The following is a 24,986-nucleotide window of genomic DNA, read 5'->3' as shown; positions in this document are numbered from 1 at the left end:
CAAATTCTACGTTTATGTGTATTGAAGTAGTGGATTGTGCCACAGATAATTAGGGAACGCTAAACTGTTGGACAATGCTACATTCATTATTGTTAAAACAGTTTTTAAATGTATCTCTGATGTCAAGGACCAGTTCTGCTGACCAATTATTTGATCGTGATTTGTTAATATTTATTATGTTTACATTTTGTGGTGTCGACGATGTGACAGTTGAATCACAAATACCTTCTTTCTCGATAATAATATTACGTAACAAGCATATGAACTTTACGATTAAATCAGCTTTATCTGATTTAAGTTTCAATACACGTATTGAGCAATCTCCACATGAGAAATCTTACCTCAATGCCACCGTTAACCGTTCTGATGATGAAAGAGTCTCGGAAATGACTCTGCTTTTACATTGCTTCATCAGTAGCATTTAATATGTATTGGTATGTTTTCGACGACATGCTATAATAGTCATCAAATTTATTTGGTGTGAAATTCACTTTAACTTCTGTCTTGGTATATATAATTCACCCAAAATCGTGCGTTCCTTCCAGCTACTAAAAACTTCAGCAAACTGTTCTCTGACAAATACACTTGTTCCTCGAGCTCAATTTTCATTCTTGTTACGCACGGGACGAGGATTCAAGATGGTTTCCTACGGAGTGGCCAACGTTACAAAATCAAATTACTGATAAACCGTTCAGTCTGTAAAATTCTTCAACAGATGGGGTACATATTTAGCTTTGAGGTATCTGTTCCACAACAGGACACGTGGTGGACGTATTTGTACGGGAGAGTAGTACATAAACTGGTCGATAGGTGTCACGATGTTTCCATATCGTATCGTGAAGATTTATATACCATTGAGGGAGTGTATTGAATTAATGTTATTGGATCTCCCACTTCCCAGAGCGCTAGAAATATTTTTTGTTGGGGGGGGGGGGGGCAGAAACAACTTAATATTTTTGTGAATTTTGAGTGTGTGTTTAATGAATTTTTGAAGAGTTATTGTTGTTACTTCGTGATGATCCTTCGTAGAATAAAGTGGCGGATTTGAATATCCATAGTAAAATACTTGTTTCAGGAATGCAGGGTTTAAAATTTTGACCCCCCCCCCCAACCCCAACCCCCTCCACACACACACACACACAGGTGATTCAGTTCAGAAATCCAATCTGTAGCGACAACATTGATGTAATTTAGCCTTCAAGCTATAGATCGAATAGCACAGGCAAATGACACGCTGGTATACGGACAAGTGTCCTGTGTTCACATACGAGAACTTAGTTATGTGACGTTGTAAATGGCATTAGTGGGATATGGTTTCTTTAAGACGCAAATTTGTCGTCTTGAAGAACAGATGTCTGTGGTATAAAGTTAAAACTAAACATGACATAATGAGGTTGCAATCTGTTGTAAAATATTCAGAAGTTTTTTTTTAGTAGTTTTCCGAGTTCTTACAAGAGATGCTGAGATAATACTTTATTCAGATTACCCTAGCTGTCATACCCTACCATTACTGCTAATTTATCCTGATATTATTACGATATAGAGCCTATAAAAACTTGGCAGATGATACAACGATTAAAAATAACAATTTCAAGAAACTGCCTAAAATCGTAAGATGTAGTATCGACCAAATGGTCCTAGAACCCAAAACATGGCCATCTTTATATTTGTAGCTGTGAGAATCTCAAATGAAACCTGTTAGAAGAATTTTTGTCGAATTCTGACCATTACAGGAAGTGATGAAATCGAGGAAATCATAAAACCGGATAGTCGGTCTCGGAGTCGAGATTTAATCCTCCCCCACGCCCCCCCCAAAATACCCTAATATGAGACCGAAACGATAACCACGTTCTCAGACAACACAACACGAAATGACGAGGGCAAATATGCACGCCCGAAGCTGGATTCGAATCCGCTATACCAGCGGCTAAGACCCACGCCTCGGGGCCACACAGAGTCAACGTGACCGTCCCAAATCAAACCGCGATTGTCGGTGTTAACCACAAAACAGGCCCTCGTCCATTCCTATACAAAATTTCTCTTTTCTTTTGAGTATACAAGATAAATTCCAGACGGAAACCTTCCCAGTTTCTTCAAATTTAGACTTTGTGATGGTCATTATTCATGCCCTCACCAGTAATAAAAGAAATTGTGGAAGAAATACGTAAATATGAGCGAACAAGACTTGTAGGACCTGCGACGGACAGCTGATATGTCGTAGTTACTTTTACGATGAAGTACCACCTGTTGGTGGTATTGTCGTGTTATTATTAATGATGGAATTGAGATATATACAACCCATTCATCCCCTCGTCTCCTCTATAAACTCTGGTGGTTGCTATGAGGCCATTAATATATAATGTACAACGCAGATAATCCTTTCAAATCGAAACACAGCCCGAAATTAAGATATTTATTACTTTGGACAGAATCTTCATATACTCCTTTATCTCTAATGGAAAATGTCTGACTACATATAATGTAAAACGTGAAGAATCATTAGATTTTGCAACCCTGAAGGTTAAAGATTCGTGAATTTATTAACTAACTAGCTAACTAACTAGATGGCTTACCGAACCCGAAGGTTCATCACCGAATTAACCAAAGCCCTCCACCGGACCCTGTCCTGGGCCAACAAAATCCAGTCTCCTTCAACTCCTATCTCCCATAGATCCCGCCTGAGATTATCCTCCCATCTACGTCTAGGTCTCCCCAGAGGTCTCTTCCCTTCAGGTTTCCCAACCAGTACCCGGTGCACACCTCTTGTCCCATCCATGCGCGCTACATGTCCCGCCCATCTCATTCTTCTCGACTTAATCACCCTGACAATATTAGGGGAGGAGTACGGATATTTAAATTTGTCATTATGCAGTTTTCTCCACGCCCCATCGTCTTCCCTCTTAGGCCCAAATATCCTCCTCAACACCCGATTCTCAAACACCTGCAATCTGTGTTCCTCCCTCAGAGTGAGAGACCATGTTTCGCACCCATACAAAACAACGGGCAAGATTATTGTTTTGTATACTTTAATTTTCAAGTTCTTAGAAATCAGACGGGAAGACAAAATATTTTGGACTGAGAAGTAGCAAGCATTTCCGGAATTTAGTCTCCTCCTAACTTCCTCACAAGTATCATTTTGATTTGTTATTGTTGTTCCCAGATATTTGAACTTTGTAACCCTTTCAAAGGATTTATTAATATTTTTTTTTTGTAATAAATAAATATCAATGCCGATGACGTACGCAAAATATGCAAAGAACGCCTTTCGAAACGAATTCATCGCGAAATAAAAGCATTCCACGTTTGATTCATCCAGGGATAGTGAACTGAAAACCATCCTCCCCTCGGAGGGGGACCTTGCCTGCATGAAGTCTCTCATTCACTGTCCAAATACAGTAATTGCTTTCCCCCAGACCCGAATCTGCAGGGGAGAGTGACTAGCATCAACAAGTGGCTTGTCACTTGGTCTCTAGTACTCACTGAATATTAATTTCAACAGACAGAGCTCACTAGTGTTGTACGGTTGTTTTAAAACCACTGGATCCACGCGGTTTATTACATCACAACCTGTTTATGACGGAATTCCAAGGGAAATGGATACTTTTCCGTTATAGACGGGTTTGTATTTGAAGACGTCTGTCTTCGTGTAGTTTGGTAGAAGTCTAATGGCGATTTAGAGGTGTTCGCTGCCACAATCACCAAGTCCCAACAACAACCAAGAAGACGTCCGTCTGTATAATCGACGCCGCCATGGAAACGCGAAAATATAATAGGTTTCCGCTTTATACACGACTTAATACGTAAATAAAATGTAACTATTCGTGTTCTAAGAGCCATATTTCATGTAGCAGAGAGCTCGAAAGCGCTGTACGTTTAAAATTTAAAAGCCCAATGGTATATACCACCTGATAAATATTCTATGACTCTTATATTTTCTCCAGTGTCTGTTTATAGATTTCATATGATTCTCAGAATAAACATATTCTTTCCTAAAACAGCAACAACAAATTGATGTTTTGCTATGGAAACGCTTTGTGTTTTGAGATAAGAACTGAGTTTACTTCAGAAGGTTAAACACTGGCAAGGCATATAATTTGATTCTATAGCCACCAAAGGCAAATTGTATGGCCATAGACGGAAATATTTATTAAGCGGAAAATATTATTATTCCACAAACATCAGTGCACTCACGGACTATTTAGCAACTACTGAACTTAAAAAAAATAGCTCAAATATGGCGGTCGTGTGTAACCTAGCCTCACGTATGTGGCGATGTACAAATCATAGAACTCGAATGAATACCATTCTTCTAGTCACAAACAGACCGCCACTTCTGTGACAGAAGGAAACCAGTCCACGCCACGATAAACTTTTTCTGTGTTATTAAAAATACATTTTAATATTATCTTCACATCCCTCCCATTGACCCCTAGGTCTCGGAAGTGGTCTCTGCCTTTCACCTTTTCCGTTCTATGTGCCTCATCTCGTAAGTCTTGGTTTCGATTACCCCTAAGAACTTTGGGCAAAATGTACAGATTATGAAATTCATCATTACATAAATTTTTCCCGGCTTCTGATATTTTTCCGTCTTGTAGTTCGAAATGTTGTCTTCAGCACTTCGTCCTCAAACGCCGAAAATCTTGAAACAGCGACGTCCAATATGTCGAAACACTTTGAAAGAGATTTCGTCAAATGAATCTGGTTTCCTTGGCAACGAACTCAATCGAAACTTTTAGATTTTGTATACTCAAAAGGACTGTTTAGGAATGTTTAAAATGCGTCTTACTCCCAAGCTAAAGTTACAAGATCACAAGTTATCCTAAGACATGACAAAAAAAAAAGTTAAATTCTTTACGTAATTAAATCTCAAACCGTTCTCGAATAATTAGACGACACTGCATAATTATTGGCTGTATTTAATTATTCTCAAAACCGTAAGACTTTATTGAACATAAAATGTACGTTTTCTTTTATTTTCTACAACTTTTGTTCGATACAATTTAATCTCCGATTAACGTTTAACGACTTACGCTCAGGATTCGTGTAGATACTCGATTGAATTAGGTATTCATCTTAAGCGTCGGTTATTTTTGTCCAATTCTAACCAAAACTTTAGCCTGTCAGCGAATTTTAGTGAAATCAAAGTCAAATTTTATTGAAATCCGTTCAATTGTCATTTGTTACACACGTACAGACAGACGGACATATATAACGAAACTAATAGGCATATATTTTTGAATCTTTTCGTTACGAAAATACCGAAATAGGCAGTCAAGTTATTTGTGAGTCTATCCGTCGGTAAACAGCTTTGTAAGCAAGGTGCACATTTTAAAATGATTTAGCTCGGTACATGAACCCACGTAAGTGGTTAATAAGGCACATTTTGATTTGCTGTTTCCTTTTAGAAAAGAAATGTCTTAAAATTAAATTATTTGGTTATTCCGTCAAATCAAAATGTATTTAAAATAAGATAATTAAAATAATTAAAATATCATTCTGTGTTCCATATCGAATAATCGATTTACAATTGGAATATGGAACACAGAATGATATTTTAATTATTTTAATTATCTTATTTTAAATACATTTTGATTTGACGGAATAACCAAATAATTTAATTTTAATTTAATAAATCACAATATGACGCAACTACACTATTTTATGAAAAAGAAATGGTCTTATAATAGAACTATATTGTTTTGTGCCCCCTTTCAGATTTTTGAATCATATGACCGATTTTCATAAAATTTTGTACAAATCTTATGCCAACTTAGACCAAGATGATATTTGTTAGAGAATATTTTTCGTTGAATAAAACAGAATAAAAAAAGATGGCGACCCCACGAAATATTTCAACTTGTTTTCGGTGTCACAGAGATAACTAATTGGACCACTGGAGCTAAGAATATTTAATTTGGTTTAAAGGGAGATTATAAGAATAGCTGTAAATTATTTATAATCTTTGTTCACAAGTTAACGATTATAAATATGGCAAAGGTGCGAACATTTAAAATTATATCTGAGAAATTTTTCGTGTTCAGAACGCACACTTAGAAATATATTCTTCTTAGAGAGAGAAAGATATATTTTTTGTGATGATAATGTTGATAAATTAAGAGCCCTAATAAATGAAAAATATTTATTTTTGTAAATTTCGACTCAAAAACTCAGCACATTAACTTTGAGACTAATTTGATTCTCGTTGCTGGATTATACATTTATATTTGCCTTGTTATAAACTGAACGCACGATATATAGGACAGAAGTCTAGCCTACAGTGGAGAAGTAGAATTTATGAGTACAGGAACTATTTTTTCACTATTGAAAAGGGTTCAAAATTGGTAGAGAATGCATGAAGTTAATTCGAAATTAAATATCTTATTTGTATTTACTTAAAACGTTCTGATCATCGAGAACAGGTGAAATATTTCGTGACTTTGCGTTCACCCAGCTGCAACCCTTGGACGTTCGTCCTCAGGGTTCGTCCTATAACCTGCCTGTGTTCTCACAAGTTTTGCTGTTTGATATTTGCAGACTTGGTGCTAAGTGGAGGGCCTTGCAAAGAAAGAAAAAGAATGAATATTTTGCCCTTGCTCGCCAGGTGCATGAAGAACATAAAAAGAAATATCCCGGTAAGTAATTAATTCTCTTTTAATGTCAATTAGTAGCAGATCTCTTACACGTCAGAAAATATCCAAAAAAATTTACCACAGAATTTTTGAGAAACATCAGCGATCCCGATCTATTTGGGATTGACTGCTAGCGATTTTAAGTAAGAGAACTGTTGACCAGTTTTTATTTTTTAGTAAAATATTTTATGATTTAAGTCGATCAGAGCTAGAGTGGTATAAGTCATTAAAAGTACAGAATCAAAGTAATCATATGGAATATATTTATAATAAAACCATGGAAATTTTCGTAATAAGCATAGCGAATTAAGGTAAAGTCGGTATTCGACATCGACGACAACCCAGAAGACAGCCATCTTCAGAATTCATTTTATAAAACATTTAAAATAATTTGGCTTAAGTCACTTTTGTTATTGTTTTTGTTGCATTGTTTGTAGGAGGCAGCGAAAGGATTGTTTTATGATTTTTTTTAAAAAAAATTATTTAGTCCGATGTACGCATAGATTAATAGCTAAGACCGAATATTACTAAATAATGATTTTGGAACGACGATGCTGGCCTGCTAATATTTGTTTGGAGGGGCTGAGAAATACGATCATGAAACTCAAAGTCAGGATGAATGGTATCCAGACCGGAACTCGATACTGTAATCTCTGAAATTTCTGAAAAAAGATCATCGTGCCTTTCCGTGGCGCAGTGCACAGACTATCGTAAAAACTGTTCTGTCTGCAATTCTGATTGTCTCGTGTTTATTTCACGATAATCAGAGACAAAATTTAGTGTTGCCCAGAAACTGAACTTGCCGTTGAACTGGGCAGAAAAAGATAATACCTTCGGAGGAGATTCTTATATATAGAGTTAAAAATTTAAATTTAATTTGCTTATTATTTATGTCTACGATTATGTACTCAAGAAGGAAGAGACTAGGTTGAGGTACGTAGTACCCATAGGGGAGAATACAAACGAGTACAAAATGTTGATTGGGAGGCATGAAGGAAAGGGATAACTTGATAAACCTAGACGTAAATGGGAGGATAATGTAAAGAGGATCTTACGGATATAGGATTTGAGGGTGTTTAATAGATTCATCTGGATCGTGACATGGGCACCTTGCGGGTTATTTTAAATATCGTAATGAACTTTTGGGTTTTATAAACAGCGGGGAATTTCATGAACACCTGAGTTTTATTATTTTATTTAGTGTTCTGTCTGACGACAGGTCCATATGAACAGGATCCTTCCATCCTTTTCTCGGACTGGGACCTGTTCATATACGTTCTTGGCAGATGATCCAGAAGTGGTTTGCCATTGCCTTCTTCTGTGTGTGAATGGAGTAATTGAAACCGGGGAAGCCCCCGGAGGAAAACTCCGTGTTGCCTAGTCCACGGCCTTGCCCAACACAAGTTATAAATTCGGGCACCGCCGGGAATCTAACCCGAGACCCCAGGATTACAAGGCCAGCGTTCTAACCGCTAGACCACCTCATCTTATTATTATTTAGTGTTCTGTCTGATGACAGGTCCATATGAACAGGATCCTTCCATCCTTTTCTCGGACTGGGACCTGTTCATATACGTTCTTGGCAGATGATCCAGAAGTGGTTTGCCATTGCCTTCTTCTGTGTGTGAATGGAGTAATTGTTGGGATGCCACGGAGGAAAACTCCGTGTTGCCTAGACCACGGCCTTGCCCATGGTCCATGTATTTTGTCAAATATATGGGTTCAATTTGAAAACAAGGAAACAAGGTAGTTTGGTTTTGGGTTTTTGACCTCAATTCATGGAACATCGTCCTTGAGAAGCTAATAGTCGCGTAGCTGGTCAGTAAATTCCTCAACGTTTGTTGAACCGATTTCGAGAATCGGAGATTAAAGGAGTTGAAATGGTTGTTATTTTTTATTTAATTACATTTATGTTGGAAATGATAAATGACGATCTTAAATTCTGTGGAGACGTAAGTTATGCTGTAATGTGGGTGTTGGGAATTAATTTCTGTTTGAAATATTCGTTTGCGCGGTTGCGGTTCGTAGGCTTTAGTGTTTCAAGAGATCTTTCTGTTCATATTAATTAAAACATTTCCACCTTACATTCGTTAATTAATATTTTCTGTTTTTTTTTCCTCCAAACTTCTCTTTCAAAGAGGTAAACATGTCCAGCCTCCATATTACAACTCTAGTGTAAATACATAGCGGAAAATTAAAGTCCGAACTTAATAAAAGTTTGAATCAGAAGTTCCTACTTTTTTCTAAACCTCTGATCCGTACAATATTCGTAAGTCTGCGTGACTTTTCGACCACTCTGTATAAATGTTATACTGGACACCGCCAATTTCTTAAAGTAAACCATATTTGGTATACATGACGTTTCGGAAGTTTTTTCTTCCTTCTTCAGGTAAATGGTTATAATTATATTATGAGATTTTTTTATTATTATTTTTGTGTTTTTCAAATAAAATATACTTTGTGAAATTTGTACCAGAAATATGTGACGTCGAACGTTAAGTTCTTGCTTAAACTTTGTAATTGTTCGTAATGTAACCTGGCGACGAAACATCGATTGACGTCGATAGGTCTTTGAGTTAAAAAAAATCATATACAGTCTCCTAGTAACCAAAGCAGACCAGACAGAGCGCAAAAAGGAACCTCAGGACACAAAAGGATTTTATGTTATAGAAGCAGTCACTTCACAAGACGCAGTTTGTGTTTTCTTTGTTATGTCAAAAAAGTCGCTTTCCCTTTTATAAGTATCTTAATTGGGCAACGTAAGTTATGTTTAGACTGTGATTCATTTTCCTTGAAACCAGTGCGTTCTTAATGACTACGTATAAATTGATAACACCAGAAAGTACAAATTCCCATGTCCTCCAGACGCTGTCTGGGTAATTTAAAAAAAAATCCGTCGAATTCAAAAAGCTTTTGTAATTTCGGAAGATTTTTTTTACACCTACGACCAATCCTCAGTCTTGGTCGGTGTTTCACAAACTTTTTTTAAATACCTCCAAAATAATTTTTCGTATCCCAAGGAACTCGTACTTATAAAAAAGTTTACACGCCAAAAAGACGTTACCGTGGGGAGCGTTATTCAATTACTGCTAAATTAATGGCAAAAAAAATTATTTGTAAAAAGTTGCTATACGTGCTTACATTTTTCTCTTACAACGTTAAGCTGATATAATTTGTTTTTAAATATAAAAAATACAGAACCAAATTAAAGCTTACTTAAATATTAAAATAAAGTTCATATCCAAAGTCAATATATAATGTTTACTTTCAGTCTGACGTGTGGGTTTGTTTAATTTCGTACAAATTTTGAATTTTAGGCCGAATTCTTCTTACAAACACACCCTCAGAAGACAGTCAGAAGACAGGAGATTACTCCAGTATAGCCAATTGACGGACAAAAATTCCCTTGATAAAATTATCAAAATATTTCTTATCAAACGTTTGCGTGCATTTCTTATTTCTTTGACGCCGTCACAAGTATATAGATATTCGCACAGTTCGCTTTGTGTGATCAGTGGCGTATTTTAAAAACGCTTCCGAAATACGTCACAGCGTAGCAGGTGATTTCAGTAGCTGTTACTTCGTTTGCTAGAAGTGGCTTTCCTGACAGGACGGGATTTACCTACTTTACATCTGTGCGTTTTAAATAAAAAAAAAACAACAAAAACATAATTCTGGTTAAGAGCCCATTCCTAAATTTTGCCCAAACGTAAGTTATGTTTGGATACTAATTTTTATAGAAAAGAAATTTGAAATATTAACTCCTTTCTCTTACGTTCGAATAACCTTCCGACGGCATTTATAATAAAACTGCCATCAGAACCTTATTTATTTAGTGTTCTGCCTAGACCACGGCCTTGCCCAACACAAGTTATAAATTCGGGCACCGCCGGGAATCGAACCCGAGACTCCAGGATTACAAGGCCAGCGTTCTAACCGCTAGACCACCTCATCTTATTATTATTTAGTGTTCTGTCTGACGACAGGTCCATATGAACAGGATCCTTCCATCCTTTTCTCGGACTGGGACCTGTTCATATACGTTCTTGGCAGATGATCCAGAAGTGGTTTGCCATTGCCTTCTTCTGTGTGTGAATGGAGTAATTGTTGGGATGCCACGGAGGAAAACTCCGTGTTGCCTAGACCACGGCCTTGCCCAACACAAGTTATAAATTCGGGCACCGCCGGGAATCGAACCCGAGACCCCAGGATTACAAGGCCAGCGTTCTAACCGCTAGACCACCGTGGCCCTTAGTCGTCACGTATACAAAGAAAATATCTCGTCGCTGAGCTTTGGTACAATTGTTACAAAAATTTATACTCCGTGCAAACAATGAACACTACGCACACAGACTATATGTATATATATATATATACATTATTGTTTTCCTGTCATTGAGCTATTTGTATGTCGAAATTTCTCTCATTGTTTCGAAAACTTTCAAAAATATAGACGTGTAGGATAAATATACTTTTAAAACCCTTAATTTTAATGTTTATCCTATTATAAAAATTAGTTTATGTGATACAGTCAGCGTCTTAAAATATTACCGGTTTATAAAATTCTTTTTGGTGGCTGTAATATTATGAGATATTTTTAATGCAGTGAAATAATACTTAAGAAAATTAATACCAGTTCTATTCGTGGTAAAAGTTTCCATGTTAACATTGTAGATAGTATGGATTATAGAATATATAGTAATAGTACTCTGGTAGTGGGGGTACATTAGGCTGTAGGCAAGTCCAGAGCCTCCTCTCTTCCCCTTGTTCACCGACCCACCCGCCCGTCAAGGTATTGATTTGGTCGTGGATGGTGGTGTGTGTTGCCGTCGGCTGACCTGCTATCCTCCTGTACTATCCAGCAAGCAAGCCAGCCAGCCAGCGTTACTCGCCGGTATACCACGGAGCTCCTCCGCGCAGTGTTGCAAACACGCTTTTTCCAAGTTCGCGAGGAAGGATATTCATTCCTTCGAGCGTTCGATAAAACCTATCGTCAGATTTGTCAGGTTCGAGAAGAGTCTATGGCAAAGTGTTACTCGATTTTGCTTAAAAACAGATGAATTAATTGTTAATTCTTTTATGTTTTGTGAACACGAGTTATAAACTCATGAAAATATTCGTCTAAAAACAAATTATTAGACTGTAAACTCACGTAAAAAAAATATATATTTCAGTGTTATTACGTACAAAAGTGAACAGTGCTTGCAACTGAATTATAAAAAAGAAACTAAGTTTGGAAACTATACTTTTATTAATCTAATTTCCGGACCTTTAGAATAGTAAATTGTTTAAAAACCTTTAAAAAAATATTGTTAACTGTACCAAAGTTTTCTCCGTATAAAAGTTTGAAAGAACAGATGTTTCGTATAGAATATAAATCACCGAGTATCATATTAAATAGTGAAAGGTGAACTTAAAATTAAATATCAGAATGGATTATTGCAACTATATGGAATGTCGTGGACTCCAACATCGTAATCAAGTGTATCATCATAACAGCTCTTATCCAACTCACGAGTATCAGCTTCCTTACAATCAACAACCAGCATGCTTCCTCTCTGAAGAGCCTTCGAATTACCATACAGGTGGGATGCTAGCACTTAGAATCAATACGCACTCTAAAGTACTTTTCTTACATTCGTCAATAATAAAACACCCTGTAAAAGGATTTGTATACACGTAAATGCAAAACACAGCAGATCAGTCGATCTTATAACAATTGGTTACACATTTAAAATATATTAAATAAACATAAATTAAAAATTATATTTCAGTAAAAGATAATTATTTCTATTTTATTTTTGGAACGACAGAAATTTGAATTGGATTCAAAATTAATAGCGAGTATTTAATAACAATGACGTCATTTCTTGAAGACAAATCACGAATTTTATAGTAGATTAATTTTGGAACGACAGAAATTTGATTTGGATTCAAAACTAATAGCGAGTATTTAATAACAATGACGTCATTTCTTGACGACAAATCACGAATTTTATAGTAGATTAATTTTGGAACGACAGAAATTTGATTTGGATTCAAAACTAATAGCGAGTATTTTATAACAATGACGTCATTTCTTGAAGACAAATCACGAATTTTATAGTAGATTAATTTTGGAACGACAGAAATTTGATTTGGATTCAAAACTAATAGCGAGTATTTAATAACAATGACGTCATTTCTTGACGACAAATCACGAATTTTATAGTAGAATAATTTTGGAACGACAGAAATTTGATTTGGATTCAAAACTAATAGCGAGTATTTAATAACAATGACGTCATTTCTTGACGACAAATCACGAATTTTATAGTAGATTAATTTTGGAACGAAAGAAATTTGATTTGGATTCAAAACTAATAGCGAGTATTTAATAACAATGACGTCATTTCTTGACGACAAATCACGAATTTTATAGTAGAATAATTTTGAAACGACAGAAATTTGATTTGGATTCAAAACTAATAGCGAGTATTTTATAACAATGACGTCATTTCTTGACGACAAATCACGAATTTTATAGTAGATTAATTTTGGAACGAAAGAAATGTGATTTGGATTCAAAACTAATAGCGAGTATTTAATAACAATGACGTCATTTCTTGACGACAAATCACGAATTTTATAGTAGAATAATTTTGGACCGACAGAAATTTGATTTGGATTCAAAACTAATAGCGAGTATTTAATAACAATGACGTCATTTCTTGACGACAAATCACGAATTTTATAGTAGATTAATTTTGGAACGACAGAAATTTGATTTGGATTCAAAACTAATAGTGAGTATTTTATAACAAATACGAATCGTTGCTATATCAAAAGTGTTGTACCGTTTGTTACGAGCTCTAACAAATCTGTTACGCAAATGGTCAACAATTCCGCCCGTAGGAGTCAATATGGCACACATTGTAGTGAAACGGAGATCAATACAGGGGATCGCTGCTGGTTCAGGGCGTTTGGGGCATTTAAAGTGCGCGCGTTTGAAGTTTCTGATGTCATTCAAAGAACATAAGACGAAGAAGGACCATTCACTACAGCGACTGAAAATTAAGGGGCTTGTATCATACGTCACACGAAAGACGACATTTATTACAATTTCTATTTGTATTTGTGTCGTGTTCTTGTTGGAAGTTTCATTACATCAGAATTGTGAAAATAAAATGTTTTAAATGTTAAACACGACTATTAAGACAAAGTGAGAATATAAATTTATGAAAAAAAAATTATAACGCAAAATATCAGTAGTCGAACCCACTATTCGGACAGGTGATTTTGGGGCACGTCTGGAACCATTAATTTAAAGTATTCATAACAAATTAGAGTACTCGAAAGTCAGCCAGTGTAATCTAGTGTAATAAGGTTTCTTAATATAAATCGTGTAATTTATTATAATATGATTTTGGAAAATTGCTTATTTTTGAATTAATCAAAAATACGAAACTTTTAATGGCCAGACCTCACCCCGAAAGGTGATAATATATATATATATAAAACTCGAAGCTTCAATACAAAAATTTTTAGTTATATAATTTTGTTTGTTAAATTTAAATTATAATTTAAGTGAAAATTAAGATTAATAACCCTTCAAATCTCTCTTGTGAGTCTTTAAAGTTTTAGGAATACGTAAGACTCACATTGTTTACTGGAAAGTAAAAGCTGCCATCTTGAATCAAAATGGCTGAAGTCTGGTTCTCAAAAGTAGTTGTTGTTGTTGATGATGATGATGATTTCCATCTGAACTCTTAACGCAACTAACATGTCATACATTTGTATGACATCTGAGGTTATCACAGCGGTTAAAATATAAAATATGGATTTTGGGTTGCAGTTACATGCAGTCTTGTGCGTGGTTACTGGCGTTTCGGAGAAATATATCGGTTCCATCTTCAGGTACCCTAATATTTAGGATATATAATTTAAAGCTAAAATCTAATTTTGGTGGAAACATTGGTCTTTGACTGACATAATAGCGATTTATTCAAAAGCTACTTCTGAAAATTTCACCCAATTTTAAATACTATATATTAATAGTAAAGTTATTTGGTGTAAAGTGGTTTTTGGGAGCGTACTTTATGTATGTTTCAGCCCTAATTATATTCAAGTTACTACTAATTTGTCGCAAAGTATATAATCCTCTCTCTGATGTTGAGCAACATATCTTTGAGACTTATAGTCTTTGACAGATTCCCGCAAATTTCAAATGCCTTGCAGTCAGCAATTGCTTTCTGATTGGAGCGCTCGTACGGTGGTTCAGTGCAATGTTGAAGCAGCGTGTTTACAATGGAGTAGCTATATACAGTGTATCGCACTGTCACTAAAGATGACAACCAAATCATTGTCACTGAATATGGGTCAAGGACCCAAGAGTCTCACAATGAAATAGGATGTAATTGAGATTCATTCGTACGGCCAGTTGGAATCATTGTCAGTGTTCGTCCGAGTCATTCAGCTCTCTGACGGCGATGAATAGGGGAGCGGCTGTAATGTTGGTATGAGAAGGGACATCAATTTGGCCTTCACGAGTAAATTAAAGTAATTTTATACCAATATTATGCCGGACATTGTCCACTGTCTGAAGAATGTTCAACATACAAGTTTCTCGATGGTTAATGGTTACGTCCTAACATAATTTTTATTATTTATTTAGTGTTCTGTCTGACGACAGGTCCATATGAACAGGATCCTTCCATCCTTTTCTCGGACTGGGACCTGTTCATATACGTTCTTGGCAGATGATCCAGAAGTGGTTTGCCATTGCCTTCTTCTGTGTGTGAATGGAGTAATTGTTGGGATGCCACGGAGGAAAACTCCGTGTTGCCTAGACCACGGCCTTGCCCAACACAAGTTATAAATTCGGGCACCCCCGGGAATCGAACACGAGACCTCAGGATTACAAGGCCAGCGTTCTAACCGCTAGACCACCTCATCTTATTATTATTTAGTGTTCTGTCTGACGACAGGTCCATATGAACAGGATCCTTCCATCCTTTTCTCGGACTGGGACCTGTTCATATACGTTCTTGGCAGATGATCCAGAAGTGGTTTGCCACTGCCTTCTTCTGTGTGTGAATGGAGTAATTGTTGGGATGCCACGGAGGAAAACTCCGTGTTGCCTAGACCACGGCCTTGCCCAACACAAGTTATAAATTCGGGCACCGCCGGGAATCGAACCCGAGACCCCAGGATTACAAGGCCAGCGTGGCTATAATTTTTACTATTTGCTACTAATATAAAAAAACAAATTATGAATTTGGGAATTAGCTCGTATTATGTTCAGAATTATGGGGCATCGAGTCTTATGGCCGAGGCTCAAAACTGATTCAGAAGGAAACGTTAATACATCGATCAACAATCTTGACGCCAGGTTCAAGCATGCAAAGTAAATCTGTCCCACTATACGCCATGTAGGCACATGGGGGGGAGAGGCTGTATAGGTTCTACTCAATCTTGACCTCGGCACTAGATCGGGATAACAAAATGAAATATCAGACATTTACTTCCAAGCTTTGGAATCACCTCAGAGGAATGTAATCTCAGGCTTACACAAAGGATTCTTGTTACATTCGTAGTTTCAAATTACACAAATGAGCGATACGATACAAGATTTTCTGAATGTTTGTGACAATGGTTAGTTCATTATAGAAATAACTTTTGAAATATATATTACCGGTAAACTATGAAATCCGGCAATGTATAGATTGCCTAAAGTCAGTAGGAAAAATATAAAATTCAGGCATTCTATAGAATCCCCAGACATTTTATAAAATACCTAAAACTTTTAGGCAATGTATGAAACTAACAGTTTATTTTATACTTTGCCTTGGTATTCTATAGAATACCTAGGAATTTTTTAAAAAAATGCCTCAGATTCTTTAGGAAAAGCATATAACAAAGAAGTTTTCTTATTTTATTTTTTATATTTACAAAAACTTAATATAAAACAATTGTTTTTAATTCTCAAAACGTTTGTTATATTCCGTTTTCGCGACTATCTTGCACAACCTCCATCTTGACAGCTTACCCGATCGATTTTGATTAATTTTAATTTACGCAACCAAACAATATTAACATTACGATTTATTCCATACTCTGCCTACTGACTTTAGGCATTCTATACATTGTCGGTAACATATTTGCTATTCAGTACGCGATATACGAGGTGCGATCGGAAAGTTCCAAGACTGTGTCAATAGAGGGCGAACCGGATGTAGTACGAGCTTCTGCCGCTAGGGGGTGCGGCCTACATTCATAGTGAATCAGTGTGCCAGCCGGCATTATCGAATTAGCATTTGTTTCTTAGTTACGGGCGTTTTGGTAGTGCATTACACCGACCCTCCTGCGATTTCGGAATGGCGTATATTGAACATACACGACGGTTCGGCAGTCGAGTCTACGGTATTGTTCAGATGATTTGTTATTACAGACGTACTGAGAGTTTTGAATATTTAGGATTATATTCAGTATATTTTAAATATTAGTATAGACTGTTAATCACTACACTGAAATAATTTTGTGTTAGTATAACCTTCCAACTCCCGAAACGTCGTATACACCAATTAAATCTCAGAGAATAAACTGTCCAATATAATATTGGTGTAGTTTAATCAGTTTTGTTTGTTTTGATAATCTAATAAGTTTCATTTTACCACAGATGTTCTATATTTTGAGTTTATAACACGATATAAAAGAACTGTAAAAGTCATCAAATTATTTATTCTGAAACGAGGAAAATTGCTCAAACCAAAATAAGGACCGAGACATATAAATCACAAAGGAGACTATCTAAATGAGGTATTATTTTTTTTAAAAAAAGGGAAATAAGCTTTGATTTGGTCAACTATTAATTTTAATAAACTTTAATCGTTGGTTTGTTCATTTTAATTCTCGTAACGAATTTTCAAGACTTTGTCATACCTGTTTGAAAAATGTGACGTATGCAAACCTAAAGCCTACCGCCATGCTCCACATTCCTACATTGTCTGGGGGCACACTGTTACGACATTGTGAAGCGATGCCATCCTCAGCTCGTAGCAATTTCTTCGGATAACATCGTAATAATGACCTTGGATCGGCTCCAATAACACCTTTGGAATTAATGGTTTTACTCAGTTACTTAAAGTTAGTACCAGGTTAGTTAATTGAAATATGACGACAGTTTCTCCAACCACCCTTTCAAGTTTACCGAGGTACCTGCTGCCTCAATTATCAGACAAGACGATACATTCCTCTGGGACCTCACAAGACCACAATCTACATTTTAACCTCCGAGCTTAAATTCATATAACGAGTTTTGTAGTTCATAAAATGTTTTATGTATTGAAGCGTTTCGACTTTAAAGAGGAATATATATATTTTTAAAGGTAACAACTGCAGAATTAGGGGTGTAGACGTTCATGGCAATGGTCAACTGTTGCTATAATGTTGTGTTTACTATTGAACTATAGGGAAGATACGAATTTCGAGCTGAGATAAGGAATCTTCCCCCGTGGACATGAATAGACATTGGCAAGCCTTCGTTGCTATGGGGCGAAACCACGTCTCTGTGGAACCGAACCTGTAACGATCCCTTCTGTCCACACTACAGCTGATATACGAGTGAATATGGGGCATCAGCGTGGAATGGCACGTTCTGTGAGAACCTCTCCCCATTGCTTGGGCTCGAACCCTGGTATCCTCGGTGAGAAACCGGTGACACAGCCTCGGACAGACGAGGTGGCGAATTCAGTCAAAAAGCCGTGTGGAAATTTAGATATACCAACGTTGTGGTGTGTATTGAAACAGCAGCGCACCTCGTGTATGAACCACCAAACACATCGCTAAAGATTTTAGTTTTATTAAGATATTTGTTTCAGGTATAAAGGAACATCTTCAGGGTCATTTTTGTTAAAGAGGAATTATACGAGATTACGTCTTAAACGCGTTCGTAATTGAAAGTAGCAGAAATTCCATGTCTGTCTGTCTGTCCGCGAATATTAACTCGTAAAACACGCAAGGATTTTCTTGGAATTTAAGTGTACTCGAAAGAGAACACCTTTTTAAAGGCCTTGTTTATAATTCAGGCTCTGATTCGCCACAAGTCATTAATCACAAAATATTCGGTTGAATTGATATTTATGACTACAGTCACGAAAGAAATTAAATTTCTAAAAACACTTCTTTGATTTTAAACACTTTCCGTTATAGGTAAAATTTAAAAAAATAAAATAAAAATTGGCCACAGAAATTAATAAAATTCTAGAATTGTAATGAAATTACAAACACTGGAGTTACCAGCTTCCTGTAGATTCAAGCGAGAACGCTTTATGGACTTGTAGTGTCAGTCCGTCCGTCTGTCTAGTCGATTTAACTCGAGGGCCACTGAACGGATTTGGATGAAATTTGGCGTGGTTTCTGTGTCATTTTACACGATCTCAGATTCGTACTTTTTTGTATCCTATTATGATAACGATGACCACGGTGGTCTAGCGGTTAGAACGCTGGCCTTGTAATCCTGGGGTCTCGGGTTCGATTCCCGGCGGTGCCCGAATTTATAACTTGTGTTGGGCAAGGCCGTGGTCTAGGCAACACGGAGGTTAAATCCGGGGGCTTCCCCGGTTTCTACGTGGCATCCCAACAATTACTCCATTCACACACAGAAGGAGGCAATGGCAAACCACTTCTGGATCATCTGCCAAGAACGTATATGAACAGGTCCCAGTCCGAGAAAAGGATGGAAGGATCCTGTTCATATGGACCTGTCGTCAGACAGAACACTAAATAATAATAAGATGAGGTGGTCTAGCGGTTAGAACGCTGGACTTGTAATCCTGGGGTCTCGGGTTCGATTCCCGGCGGTGCCCGAATTTATAACTTGTGTTGGGCAAGGCCGTGGCCTAGGCAACACGGAGGTTAAATCCGGGGGCTTCCCCGGTTTCTACGTGGCATCCCAACAATTACTCCATTCACACACAGAAGGAGGCAATGGCAAACCACTTCTGGATCATCTGCCAAGAACGTATATGAACAGGTCCCAGTCCGAGAAAAGGATGGAAGGATCCTGTCCATATGGACCTGTCGTCAGACAGAACACTAAATAATAATAAGATGAGGTGGTCTAGCGGTTAGAACGCTGGCCTTGTAATCCTGGGGTCTCGGGTTCGATTCCCGGCGGTGCCCGAAATTTATAACTTATGTTGGGCAAGGCCGTGGTCTAGGCAACACGGAGTTTTCTTCCGAGGCATCCCAACAGTTACTCCATTCACACACAGAAGAAGGCAATGGCAAACCACTTCTGGATCATCTGCCAAGAACGTTTATGAACAGGTCCCAGTCCGAGAAAAGGATGGAAGGATCCTGTTCATATGGACCTGTCGTCAGACAGAACACTAAATAATAAAAAAAATTATGATAACGGTGATAACAAATGACGGATGAGGAAAGTCATGATGTGGACATTTAGGTGCTGTGATCTGGTGGATAAATTGGGAACTCTCAGTCAAGACGGATTTAATATATCGAAATGCACTCTTCAAAGAACGCACGAGGACATATTTCATTAGGTTTCCGCGCATGTTGTGTGACATACTGGTGGCCGCCCAATTATTGGGAGCCAATTAACCTTACCGTTTGTCATTTCCTAAGGAAACGTCCTGTGTTAAGTGATTGTTATTGTACCCAGGAAGTGTGCTCCTCGTTAGTGTATTGTTATACTGCCGTTCAAAATCCTTTGAGGAAATTAATTTTGAGATCTAACGGCAATTACTGCATAAACATCTCGGAAGAGCGAAAGATAAACAGAACAGATTAAGACGGACTTGGTCCTCAGAATTATGTGTGCATAATGTTAAAAGTCTGAACACTTATAATATTAAAATCTTTAAGATTATATTAGATCAGTCAAATAGAGTGTTATATATATATTTATTTTGTACAGTCTATACACAAACGTTTGAAGTTTATTGGTGTTGTAAAAATTATATAATATTAAAAAATTTTGTTGTGTAAAATATTATATTAGCGCTCTTAATCGTGTATAGACTGTACAAAATAAATATATTTAATCAAACACAAACATGACGCATATAAGATACAAATAGAGTGTTATATGTTTTTGAAATGTTAGTGATACGTAGGTATTTTGTTACGAAATTAAAGCGATGTTTGGTCTGTGTTTGAGGTAGAATAAGTTGTGAATTTTTCAGAATGTATGTGTCAAGGTAAGGTTGAATATATGACTAAATGACGTGAATCAAATTTTGCGAATAAAGTGAACACACGAAACCACTCGCCTCTGTTTTGTAGATCGTATAACATTGATACGTCACTGATATTACGCGAACGTTTTGTTCAGTAATTACTCGAATAAGATTAAGTATAACAAGAATAATTTTTTTAATTACTGTCCAGGCCTTAAAATATAGATTTTAAAATGAATTTTATAAAACAATAAATTATTCTCGGGCGATTAGCCGAAATACGGAGTTACCGAAGACATGATGGAAGTACAGAGAGTCTCTCCGAAACGTCCATATTCAGGTGAAAGCAGCCTGATCCGACCATTTCAGGCAATTGAAATGACAATTAAAAAACCTTTCGTCGTAATACGAGGTCAGTGTAGCAGACGTTGAGTTCCAATATGAACACAGAACATTAAGTCGAGAAGAATAAGATTGGCTGGGCATGTAGCGCGCATGGATGGGACAAGAGGTGTGCACCGGGTATTGGTTGGGAACCCTGAGGGGAAGAGACCGCTGGGGAGACCTAGACGTAGATGGGAGGATAATCTCAGGCGGGATCTATGGGAGATAGGAGTTGAAGGAGACTGGACTTTGTTGGCCCAGGGCAGGGTCCGGTTGAGGGCTTTGGTTAGTTCGGTGATGAACCTTCGAGTTCCGTAAGCCATCTGGTTGGTTGGGTCCACTATTTGGGAAGCCTGAGGGGAAGAGACCCCTGGGGAGACCTAGACGTAGATGGGAGGATAATCTCAGGCGGGATCTATGGGAGATAGGAGTTGAAGGAGACTGGATTTTGTTGGCCCAGGACAGGGTCCGGTGGAGGGCTTTGGTTAATTCGGTGATGAACCTTCAGTTTCCCTAATCCACCTAGTTAGTTCATATTAATTTCAGCAGGTCCATCCCGTTGTGTTTTCAATAAACTCTTAATTATAAAACCGGTTACTCAACTTTTTATTCGGAAGTCACTTCCATAACACTGTACATTACATGTTTCTACCAAAATCTATAAGTTCATCTTCAAGTAGGAAATATTAGGTGTGTCTGAATATGACTTTATATGGTCGAAACATGATGTAATGTATATCTTAATGGCTGTAATTTGTGAACAGAAAGTTGTGTAGACGATTTTATCATAAAAACAAAAAAAAAAAATATATATATAAAGTAGTGAACTGCTATTCGAACAAACTGAGCTTTCTCACTGTAACCAACAGACAATAAAATTTTTATAATACACCGGCTCGTGTGTCTGACGCAGGCTTCATGGGTCTGGAGTACCTGGAGTATAACAGTTCCAATTACTAGCAGAGGGATAGTGAAACTTATCGATAAAATCCCGCTGTAGTGAAATTTCGTTCGCTATAAATCCCGCACTTACCGACTTGGAATTAACTCCATCCCCGCATTCAAATGCGGACTTCAACAGACAAGTTTTAAGAGTTTTAAAGTTCTTGCGATACTCATGATATCGATTGTAGTATTCTCGATTATGACACCTTGTAAGTCTTATAGGTTGTTACCGGTGTTTCGGACAAAAGTAACGCCTTCTTCTTCAGATATGAAATGGGATCATACTTCACTTCAATCTCGAAGATGGAGGCGATAATTTCCACCGAAACACTGGTAACAACTTACATGAATATACAACTTCATAACCTAAGGAACAAAATCGAAAACCAAAATTTAACATCCTCAATTTAAAATTCATTCAAAAGTCGTTATACTAAGAAATTGTGATGGATGTAGGATAATTATCGGAAAAAAAATACATTTTTGTGTATTAATTGTTTGTATATGTAAAATACAAACAATTAGGCGGGGCCCGAATTTATAACTTGTGTTGGGCAAGGCCGTGGTCTAGGCAACACGGAGTTTTCCTCCGTGGCATCCCAACAATTATTCCATTCACACACAGAAGAAGGCAATGGCAAACCACTTCTGGATCATCTGCCAAGAACGTATATAAACAGGTCCCAGTCCGAGAAAAGGATGGAAGGATCCTGTTCATATGGACCTGTCGTCAGACAGAACACTAAATAGTAATAAGATGAGGTGGTCTAGCGGTTAGAACGCTGGCCTTGTAATCCTGGGGTCTCGGGTTCGATTCCCGGCGGTGCCCGAATTTATAACTTGTGTTGGGCAAGGCCGTGGTCTAGGCAACACGGAGTTTTCCTCCGGGGGCTTCCCCGCTTTCTCCGTGGCATCCCAACAATTACTCCATTCACACACAGAAGAAGGCAATGGCAAACCACTTCTGGATCATCTGCCAAGAACGTATATGAACAGGTCCCAGTCCGAGAAAAGGATGGAAGGATCCTGTTCATATGGACCTGTCGTCAGACAGAACACTAATAATAATAATAATATGTAAAATAACAACATTTAAATTGTATTATGGAAATAAGAATTTTGAGTTCGCCAGGATTCGATAACTTAAACCCATGCATACGAGTCCAGTTTGCCACAACAGAGTTGACTTGGCCTGTTGATACAGATTTGCGTTACTTAAAGAATAAATTAATATCATCTGATTTGTATAGTTGAGATCTAAAGTTATGTATGTGAGATAATTGACGTGATATTTTATTAATAATTCAAAATTTGTAAGAACGCATGTGTGTCCGATGTAAATTACACATTTCTATTCTTGTTCTAATCTTTGTCACTGGCTGCTATAGCGAAGAAAATGAAATTAAATTACGCATCCCCCGCCGGATTATGATTAAGATATTGCATGTTCTATTTTAATTTTAAACCTACTTACTTCGCTGACGTCCGCACCGCTCAAAATGTCAACATCCAGTGTACACAGACACAATATAAAATCAATATAAGATAGTTCTGTAGTTAGTATCGACAACATTAAAGGTAAATGAACGCCTTTTATAAATAGGGCTCTGGGGATCGGTTACAATGCTTCAACCTCCTTTCCATTAGGTATAGTTTCCCGAACTGTTTGGTCCAAAAAAACAATGTTAATGTAAGATTTGAGGTTTTCACAGCGGCGAGTATGAAGATTTCTGTCTTCTGGGTTGTTAACCAACGTTTCAGAGGTCATACTGCCTCCGTCGTCAGAGTATGAAGATTTCTGTCTTCTGGGTTGTTGCGCTGTGTACTCTGGTCGATGTTAACCAACGTTTCAGAGGTCATACTGCCTCCGTCATCAGAGTATGAAGATTTCTGTCTTCTGGGTTGTTTCGCTGTGTATTCTGGTCGATGTTAACCGACGTTTCAGAGGTCATACTGCCTCCGTCATCAGAGTATGAAGATTTCTGTCTTCTGGGTTGTTAACCGACGTTTCAGAGGTCATACTGCCTCCGTCATCAGAGTATGAAGATTTCTGTCTTCTGGGTTGTTGCGCTGTGTAGTCTGGTCGATGTTTACCAACGTTTCAGAGGTCATACTGCCTCCGTCATCAGGGCGGTGAAGATTTCTGTGTTCTGGGTTGTTGCGCTGTGTAGTCTTGTAGATGTTTACCAACGTTTCGGAGGTACTTGCTGCTTCCATCATCAGGGCTACGAGTCAAGACGACGCAACAACCCGGAAGACAGACATCTTCAGACTTACCGCCGTGAAAACTTCTAATCCTATCTCGACTGTGTCTTTACGTGACAGGTGTTATTTATTAATTGTTATTTATTTGTATTAAAATCAGTTTTTCCCTCCATAACAATAAAGAGCCTATATTGTCGTCCGTTACTGATATACTCCGAGTTAATAAAACCTGACACCTATTACAACATCCATTGGCTTAATAATCACCGCGAAATATTTCATCTTTCAATGTTGAAAATGATTTTGTGTCTGGCATTCATATTTTCAGAATGAACATTACAAAGAGACGACAGAGAAGCGAATTTATGGTAGTGAATGAAATTCCGGGGGTTGCTTCCTGTGAATGTAACACGTCAGACATCTTAAGAAAGAAATGTAATGATTGTAACAAGTCAGAATACTGAAAATGGATTTACGCAAACATTTGTAGCCCGGAATTCGCGTATGGAATTTTAGAAAATATTATAATTGCGTGTAAGATCCTGCTTTCAACACTTGATAACTTCATTTTGTACTATCCAACGGCATTCCCCATTTCACGATTACTTAATCTGCTTATTGAAAACAAATGAGCTGTACTAAA

General features: G+C 37.3%; 2 protein-coding genes and 1 long non-coding RNA gene across 10 annotated transcripts in view; 1 reads left to right on the top strand and 2 right to left on the bottom strand.

Annotated features, from left to right (window-relative positions):
• LOC110837662 (uncharacterized) overlaps positions 1-670 on the bottom strand; it is a 38,753-nt gene extending 38,083 nt beyond the window's left edge. For 3 of the 6 annotated variants that reach the window (XR_015534825.1, XR_015534824.1, XR_015534823.1), the window contains exon 1: positions 342-667. This is a non-coding gene — a long non-coding RNA (uncharacterized LOC110837662). Of the gene's footprint in view, positions 1-341 lie in introns of all 6 variants that reach the window. The other 3 variants (XR_015534826.1, XR_002545783.2, XR_015534822.1) reach the window with 3 other exon arrangements.
• The window catches only part of LOC110837658 (uncharacterized), a 64,375-nt gene that overhangs the window by 3,127 nt on the left and 36,262 nt on the right, over positions 1-24,986 (top strand). Inside the window, exon 2 of one of the 2 annotated variants that reach the window (XM_022080050.2) lies at positions 6,535-6,632. In XM_022080050.2, the coding sequence (XP_021935742.2) occupies positions 6,535-6,632 (98 nt within the window). Of the gene's footprint in view, positions 1-6,534; positions 6,633-11,503; positions 12,215-24,986 lie in introns of those variants that run through there. The other variant, XM_022080049.2, reaches the window with a different exon arrangement.
• The window catches only part of Cad74A (cadherin 74A), a 145,307-nt gene that overhangs the window by 104,444 nt on the left and 15,877 nt on the right, over positions 1-24,986 (bottom strand). The gene's annotated exons all lie outside the window — the stretch shown is intronic.

The sequence above is a fragment of the Zootermopsis nevadensis genome, unplaced genomic scaffold (assembly GCF_977971745.1).
Source record: "Zootermopsis nevadensis isolate Lab colony 2312 unplaced genomic scaffold, Znev_1.0 Znev_ptg000011l, whole genome shotgun sequence".
Lineage (NCBI taxonomy): Eukaryota > Metazoa > Arthropoda > Insecta > Blattodea > Termopsidae > Zootermopsis > Zootermopsis nevadensis.
Note: the sequence above shows the minus strand (reverse complement) of the source record. Positions and strands in the feature narration are given on the sequence as shown.